This window comes from Anabrus simplex, chromosome 6 (assembly GCF_040414725.1).
Source record: "Anabrus simplex isolate iqAnaSimp1 chromosome 6, ASM4041472v1, whole genome shotgun sequence".
Taxonomy (NCBI): Eukaryota; Metazoa; Arthropoda; class Insecta; order Orthoptera; family Tettigoniidae; genus Anabrus; species Anabrus simplex.
The window spans coordinates 336,692,975-336,706,920 of record NC_090270.1 but is presented as its reverse complement, the minus strand read 5'-3'; the positions used below and the strand labels follow the sequence as shown (position 1 = coordinate 336,706,920).

Here is a 13,946-nt window from a genome sequence, read left to right as displayed (position 1 = left end):
AGGATTGGAAGAACCTGTATCAACAAAAAATATCAGAAAGATGGACAGTGGCGGTTAATACCTAACAAAGTCGTGTACAAAGAGCTAGAACCCATTACAGATACTATGCGTAAGAGGAGACTGGGATTCTTTGGACATATCATGAGGATGCAGGACTCAAGACTTCTGAAACAACTAGTACAACACAATCTCGTCTCAAAAAATACCACAACAGGATGTAAATGGATCAGAGAAGTAAGAGAGGATCTGAAGGAAATAGGCCTTACAACAGAAGACACCAAAAATAAGATAAAATTGAATACAAAACTCAAGAATACAAACCTCCGCTTTACCCTTACACAAAACGAACCAACAACACGCACATTTTCAACTGAGGAAAGGGCACGAAGATCGGAGCGTCTGAAGAAGTACTGGGAGGACCGCAAAGCCCGAACAATCCCTTCAAAGAGACCTGAACGACGGACTGACTAAAGTGATCCTATGTGGTCATAAAAGAAGAAGAAGAAGAAGAATGGGAAGGATGCTTGTCTAGCATTTTCTTTTTCTTTTATCCTTTGGAATATTTCTCATGTTCCTTTCTGTTTTGTTTTTTTCATATGAGATGAGTTTTATTTTTCAGCCAACTAATGTCATTTTTAATTTTGCAGATATGAGGGAGCCTGGATCAGTGAGTGTATCCAGCGTTATTGGTGTACTATTCCTAGTGGCGATGCTGTTGTCTGTAAGCTTGTGGGTATTATATGCTTATCGAAACCCTCACACAGCATCGGGACAGTTCCTTATTAAGGTGAGGCTCTTACTTCTGTTTTTTTTTGCATTGTGTAATAATTTTGTCTGTCATAGACGACTATACTGTCAGTACATATGTTACTGAAACCTTGTCTTAACCAAGGTTATTTGAAGTTATTTTAAATAATCAATACAGTACCTGTAGCATTGTAAATTTAATTTAAGAAAATAAAAAAGGCTTCAAGAGAATATGAGGTATTATGTTGACAAGGTAGTTAACAGGTATTTAGTTTTAACCTTGGTTCTGTGTTTTTAGCTTACCGGTTATAATTAAGATACTTGTTAGTGCAGTTTAGAATTTTAGTGTAAGTATTGTATTAGATAGGATCGAAAATGGAGGGGCGGTGATTAGCTGGAGTTCCAAGTCGCCAGTACCAAGTGGTTGTGGTAATGATACCGTTACTGTTTTGATATTTATTTAATGGCACGTATATACACATTGTGTCGTTGGCGGCAGCTGTAACTTGTTTCCAAGTAATTAACTTCTTCCAAAAATTCACTTCTGTCTGTGGATGTACTTTTGATGGTCGAAGAGACCAATTTTAGCATGAAACAAGCGTCCACACAGATTGCACAGAATTGTTGGAGGACATGATTGTGCTGCACAGAGTTTTCATGCTTCTCTCCTGGCCTCTACATCTGTGCCGTTCCCCTTCAAACAGATTGACAGCAACAGGGATGGTCCCGGTGCCAGATGATACGCTCTTGAGCAAGTATGTCCCAGGTTTGTGGATTGAGACCTGCCATCTTCATAGTGTGCTTAAGCTGGTTCTTGTAGCACCTCATGAGGGGGCTCCACAAGGTCTGGTGCCAGAATGAAGTTCACCATACGGGATTTGGCGTGGAAATCTGGTATCATTCATCCGATGGACATGGCCAATCCATCTAAGCTGATGACCAATAATAGATGATTCTACGCTCTTGTCATGCGCTCTCTCAAGAACATGGGTCTTCCCTTTTGATCCTAAGGATGGATCAAAGTTTTCGTTGGTGGAAGCGCTCAAGCTTTTTCAAGTCACGTGTGTAAAGGGTCCAAGTTTCACAACGATACAGCAATGTTGTGATGACAACAGCGTGGTACACCATGAGTTTCGTTTTCACGATCAGGTCTTTATTAATGAACACTCAGTGTGATAGTCGTCCAAATGCTGCATGAGCAGCACTAATTCTCTACTCCATATCTTGCTCACAGTTACAGCGCACAGGATACTATCAAAGTACGAAAAGTGGTCTACCTGCTCTAGTGGAGTATCTGAGATGGAGATGTTGAAATGTGGAAGGGTTGGGCCTCGTGAAGGTTGTGCCAGGACCTTGGTCTTTTGAACATTAATGGTGAGACCAAAACTATCACATGCATTCTTGTAGCAGTTAACTGACTGTTGCAATTCCTCTGGTGTGAGTGTAGGTGATGCAGCATCATCCGCATAGAGCATTTTGGTTACCTTTGTAATCTGGGTGAGCCTCGGGGAACAAAGCATTGCTAGGTTGAAAATCCCTCCATCAAAATGATACCTAACCTTCACACCTGAGTTGTTTGTAGAAGATTCATGTCGCATGGCAACCAAATAAAAAGCAAATAGTGTTGGAGCAAGCGCACACCCCTGTTTCAGTCCATGAGTTATAGGAAATTCATCCAAGATCCTATTCTGATGGCAAACCTGTCCGGCCATGCCATCATGGAGGGCCTGAACCAGATCAACAAAACGCTGAGGACAGCCAAAGTTTTTCAGTACTGCCTTTTCCAGGTCATAAAAGACTAAGAAGAGAGGATTCTGTTGCTCTGTGCCTTTTTCCTGAAGTTGCCTTACACAGAAGATCAGACCAGTTGTGCCTCCAGAAGTTCGACACTGGGACTCTGGGAGGACTCTCTCAGAAGGGTACACAGTCTATCGTAGAGACCGAGGAGATAAAAAGGGAGGGGGGGTGTTTATTCTGGTGAAGGAAACTTACTGTTCACATGAATGGTTTACCGATGAAAGGGATGAAATATTAGGGATAAAATTAGTTTGTGATAATATGAAGGAGGTGGGAATTATAGGAACATACAGGCCTGGAAGAGAGGAAAGAGACATGGAAATCTTTGAAAAAATAATAGATTATACTCGTAAAAACAATAATAATGATATGGTAATAATTGGGGGAGATCTAAATTTGCCTGAAGTTGAATGGAAAGGAGCTGCAAGTGAAGCCCATGAACAGAAACTGGCAAATAAGTTAATTTGGGAGGGAGGATTTACACAAGTAGTACAAGAACCGACTCGTCTCAATAACTAACTAGATGTATTCTTGGTTAAACCATGGGAAATTGTTGATAAAACTGAGGTAATTGAAGGAATAGGAGACCATAAGGCTGTAATAATGGATGTAGGACTCGTACCAAAAAGGCTTAATAAGAGGGTTACACAAGACAAGAAATTGTACAGAAAAACTAAAGTTGATGAATTTGGGACTTACCTTAAATTACAATTCAGTTGTTGGATAAGTGAAGGGAGTAACGTGGATACACTCTGGGCTAAATTTAAAGGAATTATTTGGGAAGGAGAGAAGAGATTTGTACCTGTTAAGAAGGGTAAAATGACCTCAGACCCTGTTTATTATACAAGGGAAATAAGAAAATTAAAAAGAAAATGTAGAATAGTAAACAGGAAAATCAAAGAGGGTAGGGAGAGTAGAGAAACTAGAAAACAGCTAATGAGGGAACTGAATAGAGTGAAAAAGGAAGCAAAAGAGAATTATATGAATGGCATACTTCAAGTGGGTAATGACCACAAAGGGAAATGGAAAAAGCTGTATTCATATATCAGGAATCAAAAAGGAAAAGGAGTCCAAATTCCTACAATGGTGGGAGAAGGGGGTGAACACTATTTAACAGATACTGAGAAAGCAAACCTATTTAGTAGGGTATTTAGAGATTCAGTAGATGATTGTCAAGAGTTGGAAACCGAAACAGAAGATAGAGAGGGAGACAGACAGAGGGAAACAAGAAGCTTCTCATTCACAAACGAAGATATTTTCAGAGAAATCCAACTGCTTCAGCAAGGAAAAGCTGCAGGAAGTGATCAAATTACTGGGGAGGTATTAAAGACAATGGGGTGGTACATAGTGCCTTATTTAAAATTTCTCTTTGACTATGTCATAAATAATAGCATAATACCAAAAGAATGGAAGGAATCTATAATAATACCAATTTACAAAGGAAAGGGTGATAAAAGGAAACCAGAGAACTACAGACCAATCAGCCTGACCAGTATAGTTTGTAAAATTCTGGAGAGTTTAATATCGAAGTACATCAGAGGGATATGCGATGATAAAAATTGGTTCATGAGGAGCCAGTATGGATTTAGAAAGAAATTTTCTTGTGAGGCACAACTGGTGGGATTTCAGCAGGACATATCAGATCAGTTGGATTCAGGAGGTCAGTTAGATTGCATAGCCATAGATCTTTCCAAAGCCTTTGATAGAGTGGAACATGGAATATTATTAAAGAAATTGGAGGGAATAGGATTGGACGTAAGGGTTACACGTTGGATAAAAGCATTTCTAAATTCAAGGGTTCAGAAAGTCAAAGTAGGAAATAATGTATCTCAGGAAGAGAAAGTTTGGAAGGGAATTGCACAGGGTAGTATAATCGGTCCGTTACTTTTCTTAATATACGCAAATGATTTAGGGAACAATATAACATCAAAAATAAGATTGTATGCAGATGACATAATTGTTTATAGAGAAATAAACAACATTGAGGATTGTTCAGAATTACTAAGGGACCTTGAAAGTATCCAACAATGGGTTGAAGAAAATAATATGAAGGTTAATGGAGGCAAATCAACTGTTACAACTTTTACAAACAGGAGCTTTAAAACTGAATTTGAATATACTTTGGATGAGGTAGTTATCCCAAAAATGTCAAGTGCAAATATTTAGGTGTGAGATTTGAAAGTAATTTGCACTGGAAGGGTCATATTGACGACATTGTTGGGAAAGCATACAGATCATTACATGTCATAACGAGGCTACTTAAAGGATGCAACAAAGAATTAAAAGAAAAGTTACTTGAGTATGGTTCGTCCATTATTGGAATATGCAAACAGTGTTTGGGATCCTCACCAAGAATACCTAATAAAAGAAATAGTGTGCAGAGGAAAGCAGCAAGATTTGTAACAGGGGATTTCAGGAGAAAGAGTAGTGTATCAGAAATTTTAAAGGAACTTGGGTGGGAAACTTTAAGTAAGAGAAGGGAGAAAACTAGACTTATAGGATTATATAGAGCCTATACAGGAGAAGAAGCATGGGGAGATATCCGTGAGAGGCTTCAGTTGGAAAATAATTATATCGGCAGGACTGACCACAAATATAAAATTAGAAGGAATTTTAGCAGAAGCGATTGGGGTAAATTTTCATTCATTGGGAAGGGTGTGAAAGAGGGAACAGTTTACCAGGGGTAGTGTTTGATCCTTTTCCAAAATCTGTACAGATATTCAAGAAGAGAATAAACAGCAACAGAGAAAATAAATGAAGTGTTAGAGGGCATTCGACCAGTGCAGGTTATTGTAAATAAAAAAATGTGTGTGAATAAATTAATTCCATCCCCTGGTCTAAGGAGTTTGGACAGCCAAAGTAGGGGACTGCCTGTAGGGGTGAAGTACAGTGGGGACTTCGAGGGCCCTGGGACCGCTACGGTAGCTGTAAAGGCCCTTCAGGAACTCTGAAAAGTGGTGGCAAAAGGGGCTCTGGTTAAGACGCAGCAGGTCGTTATGCTACTTAGGATCCAGAACGGGTAAAAAAAAAAAAAAAAAAAAAAAAAAAAAAGTAAATAAATAAATGCAATGTAAATATTAATGTTATACCAGTTGTATAGTATCATTTGAAGTAATTCCACATACTGTATATCAGTTGACAAAATTTGTAAGTAGTACAGGAGATATTATAAGTTGAATTTTGTAAACAATATAAATTTATTAAGGATGAGCTGTGTGTTTAATAGAAAACATTGTTAGCGTAAATTGTATAATATTGTATTATAGGAAAAATTTTCTTCTCTTGTTAATTTAATATTTAGTGCTTGACAATAATGTATTTTAGTGTACCATTTGCCACCGAGGTAGACACCTCATTTGCAAATAAAGAGATTTTGATTTGATTTGATTTGAGATAACCTGGAGGTGGTTAAGCAGGATTCCTGCGAGAATTTTACCTACAGTAGATACTAGTAACATACCGCAATAGTTGCCACAAACACTGCAATCACCTTTCGTAAAGATTGTGACGATAGTAGCATTTTTTAGTTCACCGTGAACTTCTCTGACTTTCCGAATTTGGAGGATGAGAGTGAAAATCTTCGTTTTGAGTGATTGACCACCAGCTTGAATTAACTCCAGTCAGCTATTCATCTCCAAACAGCCGGGCTGAGTGGCTCAGACGGTTAAGGCGCTGGCCTTCTGACCCCAACTTGGCAGGTTCGATCCTGACTCAGTCCGGTGGTATTTGCAGGTGCTCAAATACGTCAGCCTCGTGTCGGTAGATTTACTGGCACATAAAAGAACTCCTGTGGGACTCAATTCCGGCACCTCAGTGTCTCCGAAAACCGTGAAAGAGTAGTTAGTGGGACGTAAAACAAATAACACTATTATCATCTCCAAACTTAGAGAATCTGTCATACGAGATTCTATAAACATGAATATATATTTCTATAATCAAGTATATTAAACTGTATTGTACAGTTTTGCGCCTAGCAGCGTTTACAGGCTTGATCCTTGAACTATTTCATTTTTTCATCGAGTTCATAAACATTTGGAAGCGCAGTGCCGGTCAGCACGTATGTCCTGCTGCTCTTCAAGAACTTACTTCTTGCTTCATTTATGTGATTGATCCTAGACTTCTTCAGGTTTTTGGGAACTTTCAACATGCAGTACTAATTCATTAAGTGTTATAGTGCTTCATGAACTGCAACTGGTGAAGGATTTGCATTGTTTTTAATATTTTAAGTGATCAGCTGATGACCCTGAACAGTGGTCGAAACAGTACCGCTTGTAATCAACTAGGAAAATAACATTACATTTCTAATTCTATTTGTATTGAAAAGGTTGAACCACTATATATCTCATTTCAATTTAATTGTTAACTCCAGAGGGATGTTGTCTGGGCCAGGTGCCTTTCTGGGTTTCAGACAGTTGAGAGCTGCACTGAATTCTTGGTAAGTTGGCAAAACTGCCATCCATGGTTGTTCAGGCTGTTGAGGCACATTGCAAAGAAAGTCTTCATCATCAGTGGAAGGACGATTTAGAAGGGTGAAGAAATGCTCCAGTATTACATGACTGTTCAGTAAGAGTGGTAGAGTTGTACCTGTACCCGAAGGCGCACCTCAGTAGCAGTATTGTGTAGTTAACTAATTAACGAATGATTCATAGATTGAAGGTGGATTTATGTACATTGTTTTAAGTCTTGTTTAATTGTGTAACAAAGCACGATGAAACTAACCTTGCGAGTGCTTTCAAATTAAAGTATGCTGCCTAGCTTGGTAGACAATGTCGGCAGTTCGTGCAGTGGATATCAAAATAACCTTCTGGATTAAGCCCTTCTCAGCGTCAACCGCTTATAAGCATTAGAAGTTTATAGATACTACCGACATCTATTCGCCTTATTTTGCAACAAAGTACTACATTGCATTTCCATGGAATATCGTATTCTATGTAGAATTCATGCAGCCGTGCACACATTTTCCATGTGGTCAGCAATATGGCTTACGTGCTATAACCCCCATGTGTAATAAAGTAATTTAGCAGTGATATTGAGCGAATGCTCTTGCTTTGTGATGAAAGTAAAGATAAAAGTGACAATTATTCATCTGAATCGAGTGATGAATTCCACGATGGCAGACATGATTGTGAAGAAATTGAAGACATTCAGACCGATTGGGTTACGTTTGGAGGGCCGCGCAACAGATTCGATTTTACTGGCAATAGCAGGATTCCTGCTAACTTTAGGAATAATCCCAAACCTTTGACAATATTTGAACATTTTGTTAGTAATGAAAAATTATCTGAAGTAAAAAAAAAAAAAAAAAAAAAAAAATGCAACACTGCTCAGTTAAGGGGTTAATCTATGAGAACCATTTGAACACACCACTTCCTTCTCTTGCTACTGTGTGAACTTTGCAATGTAATTTAGTCTGTTTTAACTTTATTGGGTGGGTCGGTGGGTCCCTTGCAAGCATAAAGGAAGGATCTTGCCTCATTGCTGCTTAAAGTATCGTTTCATATCATTAGCACATACTTCTCTGATTGTTAAACATGCACCCATATTTGTAAATTGGGAGCTGTAAATTGCTCCATAATGATCGAAGGCTCAAGCAGTATTGAAGCGATCTCTCATGTCCTTTTGTTTCGTTTTTAATTTCTAGTATTTTAATGGTTCATTGTGATTTCTGTGGTAAATTTATATCGTCAGTATGCATTATGTGATGTGATAATTTTCTGCTGTAAACCATGGGGTGCACTTTTTTAAATACACATTTAAATCTCAGGTGATGACAACATAGTTTCATCATGGCTGACCTTCAATAATTTGAAGCGATGTACTTAATGATTGACTGAACTGTGACATCATAGATGTGACTACCATGCCAAGAGTCATAGCACTTGGCAAATATTTTCATCTAATAATGGCTTACAAATTGCAAAAAGTCACAATTTTTTCATCCAAGTTCCTTCTTTGGACATGGTAGAATTCACCCTTTAGGTTAAAAAATTTCTGACACATGAATTGAAGATAGTTGGCCACTTCAAACTTGTTTTTGCTAACCTACACCACCTCCTTATTTTTCTGTGGGTCTTTCTCAATTTTATTACCATCTTTAAAGATACATACCTATTTTCACACTCCTTAACAACTCCTTTAAATTCATCCCATAGGCAGTTTAAATTTTTATTTACTATTTTCCACTAATCATAATTACTCTTTACTCTTTGAAAACTCACCCATGCCTAGGGTGACCACATGCAAATAGATAGTTTTGTCCTCTTTAAAAAAAAAAAAATTTAAAAGGAGGACAGTGCCAGAATCAAGAGTCTGAATTGAGACTTAAATATTCTAATTTTCACATGCATAAATAAATTCATCTATTTCTATATAATACAGTACATTCTTACAAAATTTAAACAATGAAACTAATTTACACTTTTCTGAAGGTTCAGTTTCGGCATGTCTAACATATAAACATGTGTATCTTTTAATTCCTTTAGATCAGAAGTGCTCATGCTGGGCATTCCGTCCCGCGGGTGGCCAGCACTCTAAGTGGGCGGGCTGGCAGGCGATGAGCACAGCGTATGCCATTCAACCACAGTGACGTGGCTACGTCACGGGCCGTGAAGGTTGGGCGAAGTTCTCCCAATCACTCTCGATCACTGCGGCGATACCAGAGTTTGAAGTGGAGGCAGGAAATAATGAAAGAAAGAGGGCAGAAATCCACGTCATTTTCAATTTACATTGTATGAAATAAGTTATTTGCAGTTTATGTATTTTGACCGGATACAATAAGGAGTTAGGCCTACAACCTCAAATATTTTTATAATGTACGTAAAGAATTACAATTTTCACTTAAGTTTTAACACGTGTTTTAGAATTATTTCTAATGAAATACATAGTTAAGGTGGCTAAGCTATGGGTTGCGGTTGTTTGGGTTTAAATTATCTGATAAACTCACCAACAGTCCCATTATGCTTACCGCGACTAACATCAGTTAAGTTATTTATTTTAAGGCATACTGTATATTCTATCTGGTGGATATATTTACATTGTTGTACTTAAATCTTGGATAGTAGGCCTAAATATCTATGTCCTCACTCGTGATGAAACTCCCTCTCACCATTTAGAGGCTAACTATTATCATCGGGCGCCTGTTAAATTTTAAATACTATTTTCAGAAATTCAGTGAACAGAGAGAAAGTCACACAACACTACAACACTGTGCAAAATCAAGCAGTAAACTTGTTGAATTATATTACATTTTTGCTAAATGAATAACAGGATGGATTACTTACCCATAACAACTTACGGAGCAGAAACTTGGACAAAGATGGATGAGACTGGGCGAGTTGGACGTGCAGTTAGAGGCGTGCGGCTGTCAGCTTGCATCCAGGAGATAGTGGGTTCGAATCCCACTGTTCGGCAGCCCTGAAGATGGTTTTCTGTGGTTTCCCATTTTCACACCAGGCAAATGCTGGGGCTGTACCTTAATTAAGGCCACGGCCGATTCCTTCCAACTCCTAGGCCTTTCCTATCCCATCGTCACCATAAGACCTATCTGTTCAAATTTAAGAATTTAAGACCTATTTGTGTTGGTGCGACGTAAAGCCACTAGCAAAAAATAAAATAAAAAAGGAATGAGAAAATCGGGAAGAAATTGGAGTGGAACAAAGGGATGATAGAATAGAGAAGAGCCAAAGAGCCGACTAAGATGGTTTGGGCACATAAAGCGAATGAGTGATGAAAAAATGCCAAAAAAATTATGGAAATGCAAATATAAGGAAGGAGAGGTCGTGGATGACCATGATTGAGATGGAAGGACACAATCCAACACAGTATTATAGAAAGAAACCTGGACTGGGACACAGTGTTGGAGGAGGAGTGGTGGAAAGATCAAAGAAAGTGGAGAGGAACCATATTTGCCCCTACCTGGCTACAACTGGATAAGGAAATGATGATGATGATGATGATGATGATGATGATGAATAACAGGAATTTTACTTCTTTTAAAAATGGAAATCTTGTCGTGTCCATCGAAGGAATTGTAAATCCTAGCTTGTACCGCTTAAACCCTGTACCTTTGTAGATTGTAACAAAAATATTACTTTACAAAGGAAAGGATTTATTGCATCCTATTCAATATATATATATCCATCTTTAGATAGAGTAATTCTAATCAAACATGTTTCGGCTCATTTTTGAGCAATCTTCAGTGAAAATGTTAAAAACTACATGATAATATTAAAAAAAAAAAAATGTTATTAAAAGATGCGATGAGAAAGAATGTATAGAAACATGTGCAACATGGAGTCACATGCTCGAAAAATCTAGAGGTTAACAGAAGTCGAGAGGAAATAATGCCAAGTGTTGCGTGTGAGACTCGGTAGTGAAAACCATCAATAAAATCCAAGGCTGTGAGCTTGCATCCGGGAGATAGTAGGTTCGAATCCCACTATCGGCAGCCCTGAAGATGGTTTTCCGTGGTTTCCCATTTTCACACCAGGCAAATGCTGGGGCTGTACCTTAATTAAGGCCACGGCCGCTTCCTTCCAACTCCTAGGCCTTTCCTATCCCATCGTTGCCATAAGACCTATCTGTCTCGGTGCGACGTAAAGCCCCTAGCAAAAAAAAAATTTAAAAGAATAAAATAAAATCCAAATCTGTAATGGAAAAAATGAATATATGTGAGAAGCTTGGGCTAATAGATGAAATATAAATGAAAAGGCAACTTTAGACTTATTAAATAATTGCCCTCTCGAATGGCCTGACCTTCTCAGATTAGAGGTCCCGCTTCCACTGTTCGTACTTGAAGCTGGCTCAGCTGTATTTGCGAGGATAGGGGATGAAGTGAAAGGAGCGAGGGAGGGAGGCACTAAACTGGTGGGGAGAGAGGGATGGTGTTCGGTTGGAGAGCTGGAAGCGGGATTAGTTTTTATTATGGAAATGTTGACAAGCAAATGGAATGAACATTTTGAGTAAAATGTTCTTTTTTTAGTTGATCTCATTTAAATTATACATTATAATATCATCTTCTAATAACAAAAATATTATAATGTGTCATTTTTCTTCGAATGAATAAATATAAGAAAATAAAACTGTTTATATCGAGTGCAGTATAAATCAATCTGGAATATCCTGAAAAGGTCAGTTTTTTTGCGATTATAGTGCTTAGTTTTAAATACTGCACCCAAATCGGCATTTCGCTGAGTAGTGGAGGAAAGCTTCGTAATCACAAGTGAATGTCGGTGCTCTCTCCATTCCCTGCAAAGTGTATTCGCTCTCTCGCTTCACTGTGGTGTATGCTTGTTACATTAGCTGTCCGCATTTACGTCGCCACACTGGGCTAACCTCCGTGGGCACCCAGCTGAGCACCTCTGCTTTAGATTTTAGTGAACTATTACGAGGATTTTCACAGATTCTACTTTCAAAAGTTCCTATTATCAGTCTATTATGCTGAAATCAATGAAAATACTCTTTCCACATTTTGGTGTGAAAATATCGCTCATAGGGTCAGTTGGTGCATGCATTTCAGTGGGCTTGGCAGACTGATATGCAATAGCAACTTCTGGCTCAATGAGGAAAGCAACAGGAAGCTACCTCACTCCTCATTTCCCTAGTAGGCTTCTTCAGTGACGCCTGGGCTGTTTACGACAGCTGTGGAGGTTGAAACCAGTCTTCGGGCTGAATACCCAATATTTCTACATTTGCATCGTCCCCTGGTGTAGAAAAATGTATTCTGAACTGTTAACACAGTTCTATCTATAGCATTTGATGCTAAACCTACTCGTCCACCCTGTACAATCGGTTTTGCTCAGTTCTGACGACAAGGAAACTTGTTAAACCCTGCCATGTGTTGTAGCCTTGTGCTTGAGAAATGAATTAGTAGCTGCTAAACCTCACTAGCATAAGAGTTTAGAGAACACTTCCTGCCTTTATTAGCTTTACCATCTTCTCCCACTTTTTTTGCATTATTTCCTCATGCCCCTGTATTAACTTTCCATTGAAATAGCCCATTAACACCTACCATCCTTACTTGTTAACCTTAACTACTACATCTTTCACTGCTTCATAAAACTTACCTTGTTTCATCGTCGGCTGTTCTTTCATATGGTCAATACACTCAATTGACCTTAGTTCTAATTCATGCAACAACCAAATCTACGCATATTATTTATTTATCATGTGTTTGTATTGTGTGGTATGGTTTTCCTAATGAACAGGCCCTCTCCACACTCTTCCTTTCCCTTTTAACACCTGTTAAAAAGAAAGCTTACTTCAGGATTTTCTTGTAGAATAAATCTTGAACATTTCTTTTTTGTTTGTTTCAGTACCGACCTAGCCAGTGGAGTTGGAGGAGGGGAGAAGCACGTTATACAGCAGCGACTATTCATATGTGATGTTCGAATAACTATTATGCCAACCTTTTATGTTAATGTTTTTTTAAATCTCGACTGCCTTCGCATGACACAAAGTGAGATTGATGTGCCTTATTAATAATCTGTAGTCATTTTTGTCTCATTGTACTGTGAAAATTAAGCAGATTATTGCTGGGCAAAGAATATTGTTGCTGGAGCAGAATACTTCATGTGGTACATGAACTGAACTTTGCACACAACAGAGAGCCAAATCTATGCAATTCTGTTCAGCAGCATATTTTTCATTTTAAAAGAACTTTGTATCAGCAAAGTATACAGTGTATATTATTCCTCGTTTTCAAATCATAGAAGCCGATGATCATATAGTTCCTGTTTGTAGACTTTTAACTTGTTATTGGTGAAGATGTGATGACTTGAAACATTAAGCTACCCACTGTTGCCATCAGAATCTCTAATTTCATCATTTGATGATTTCTGATATATGTAGAATTCATTTGTTATGAAATTCAGTTTTACTAGACATTTATGCAATGATTGTGAACTAACTCCTAAAAGTCACGATGTTCAATGTCCTTGTATACCGAGGAATATAATTTATGCAGGAATATTCAGTGCACTTGGATATTCAAGAAAATCCTGTGTGATTTAAAAGAAATCTTCAATAAGTTCTGCCTTTTTGTTTTAACTCCAGAAAATATCAGAAGTATATGGATTTTGAAAGCTATAATAAGTCCAGACATGTTATATTTAACTTCAGTTTTATTTTAATTCTTGCAACATTTTAATCAGCAAAATATAATATCGTATGTTCTTGAACCTTCTCAATATTTAGATATTATTCCCCAAGTAAATGGGATAAAGTTACGTGATTATGTTGAGTCCTCAGCTCAGAGGCTGGTAGGATCTCTTCCCCTAATAATTCCACAATCGGCAGTCATAAAGAGCCTAGGTGTCACTGAAGTGGTGTACTGGGAAAAGGGAGGGGGGAAAGCGTCCTGGGGTTGTTGTTTTTTTTTCCTCCCACTGAGCTAGAGGTGTTCT

General features: G+C 38.1%; 1 protein-coding gene across 1 annotated transcript in view; it reads left to right on the top strand.

Annotated features, from left to right (window-relative positions):
• The window catches only part of l(1)G0289 (lethal (1) G0289), a 264,667-nt gene extending 251,093 nt beyond the window's left edge, over nt 1–13,574 (top strand). The window contains exons 8-9 of the mRNA XM_067148882.2: nt 648–787; nt 12,858–13,574. Coding sequence (XP_067004983.2) covers nt 648–787; nt 12,858–12,926 — 209 coding nt within the window. The 3' untranslated portion in view covers nt 12,927–13,574. The remainder of the gene's footprint in view (nt 1–647; nt 788–12,857) is intronic.
• Nucleotides 13,575–13,946: the final 372 nt, after the last annotated feature.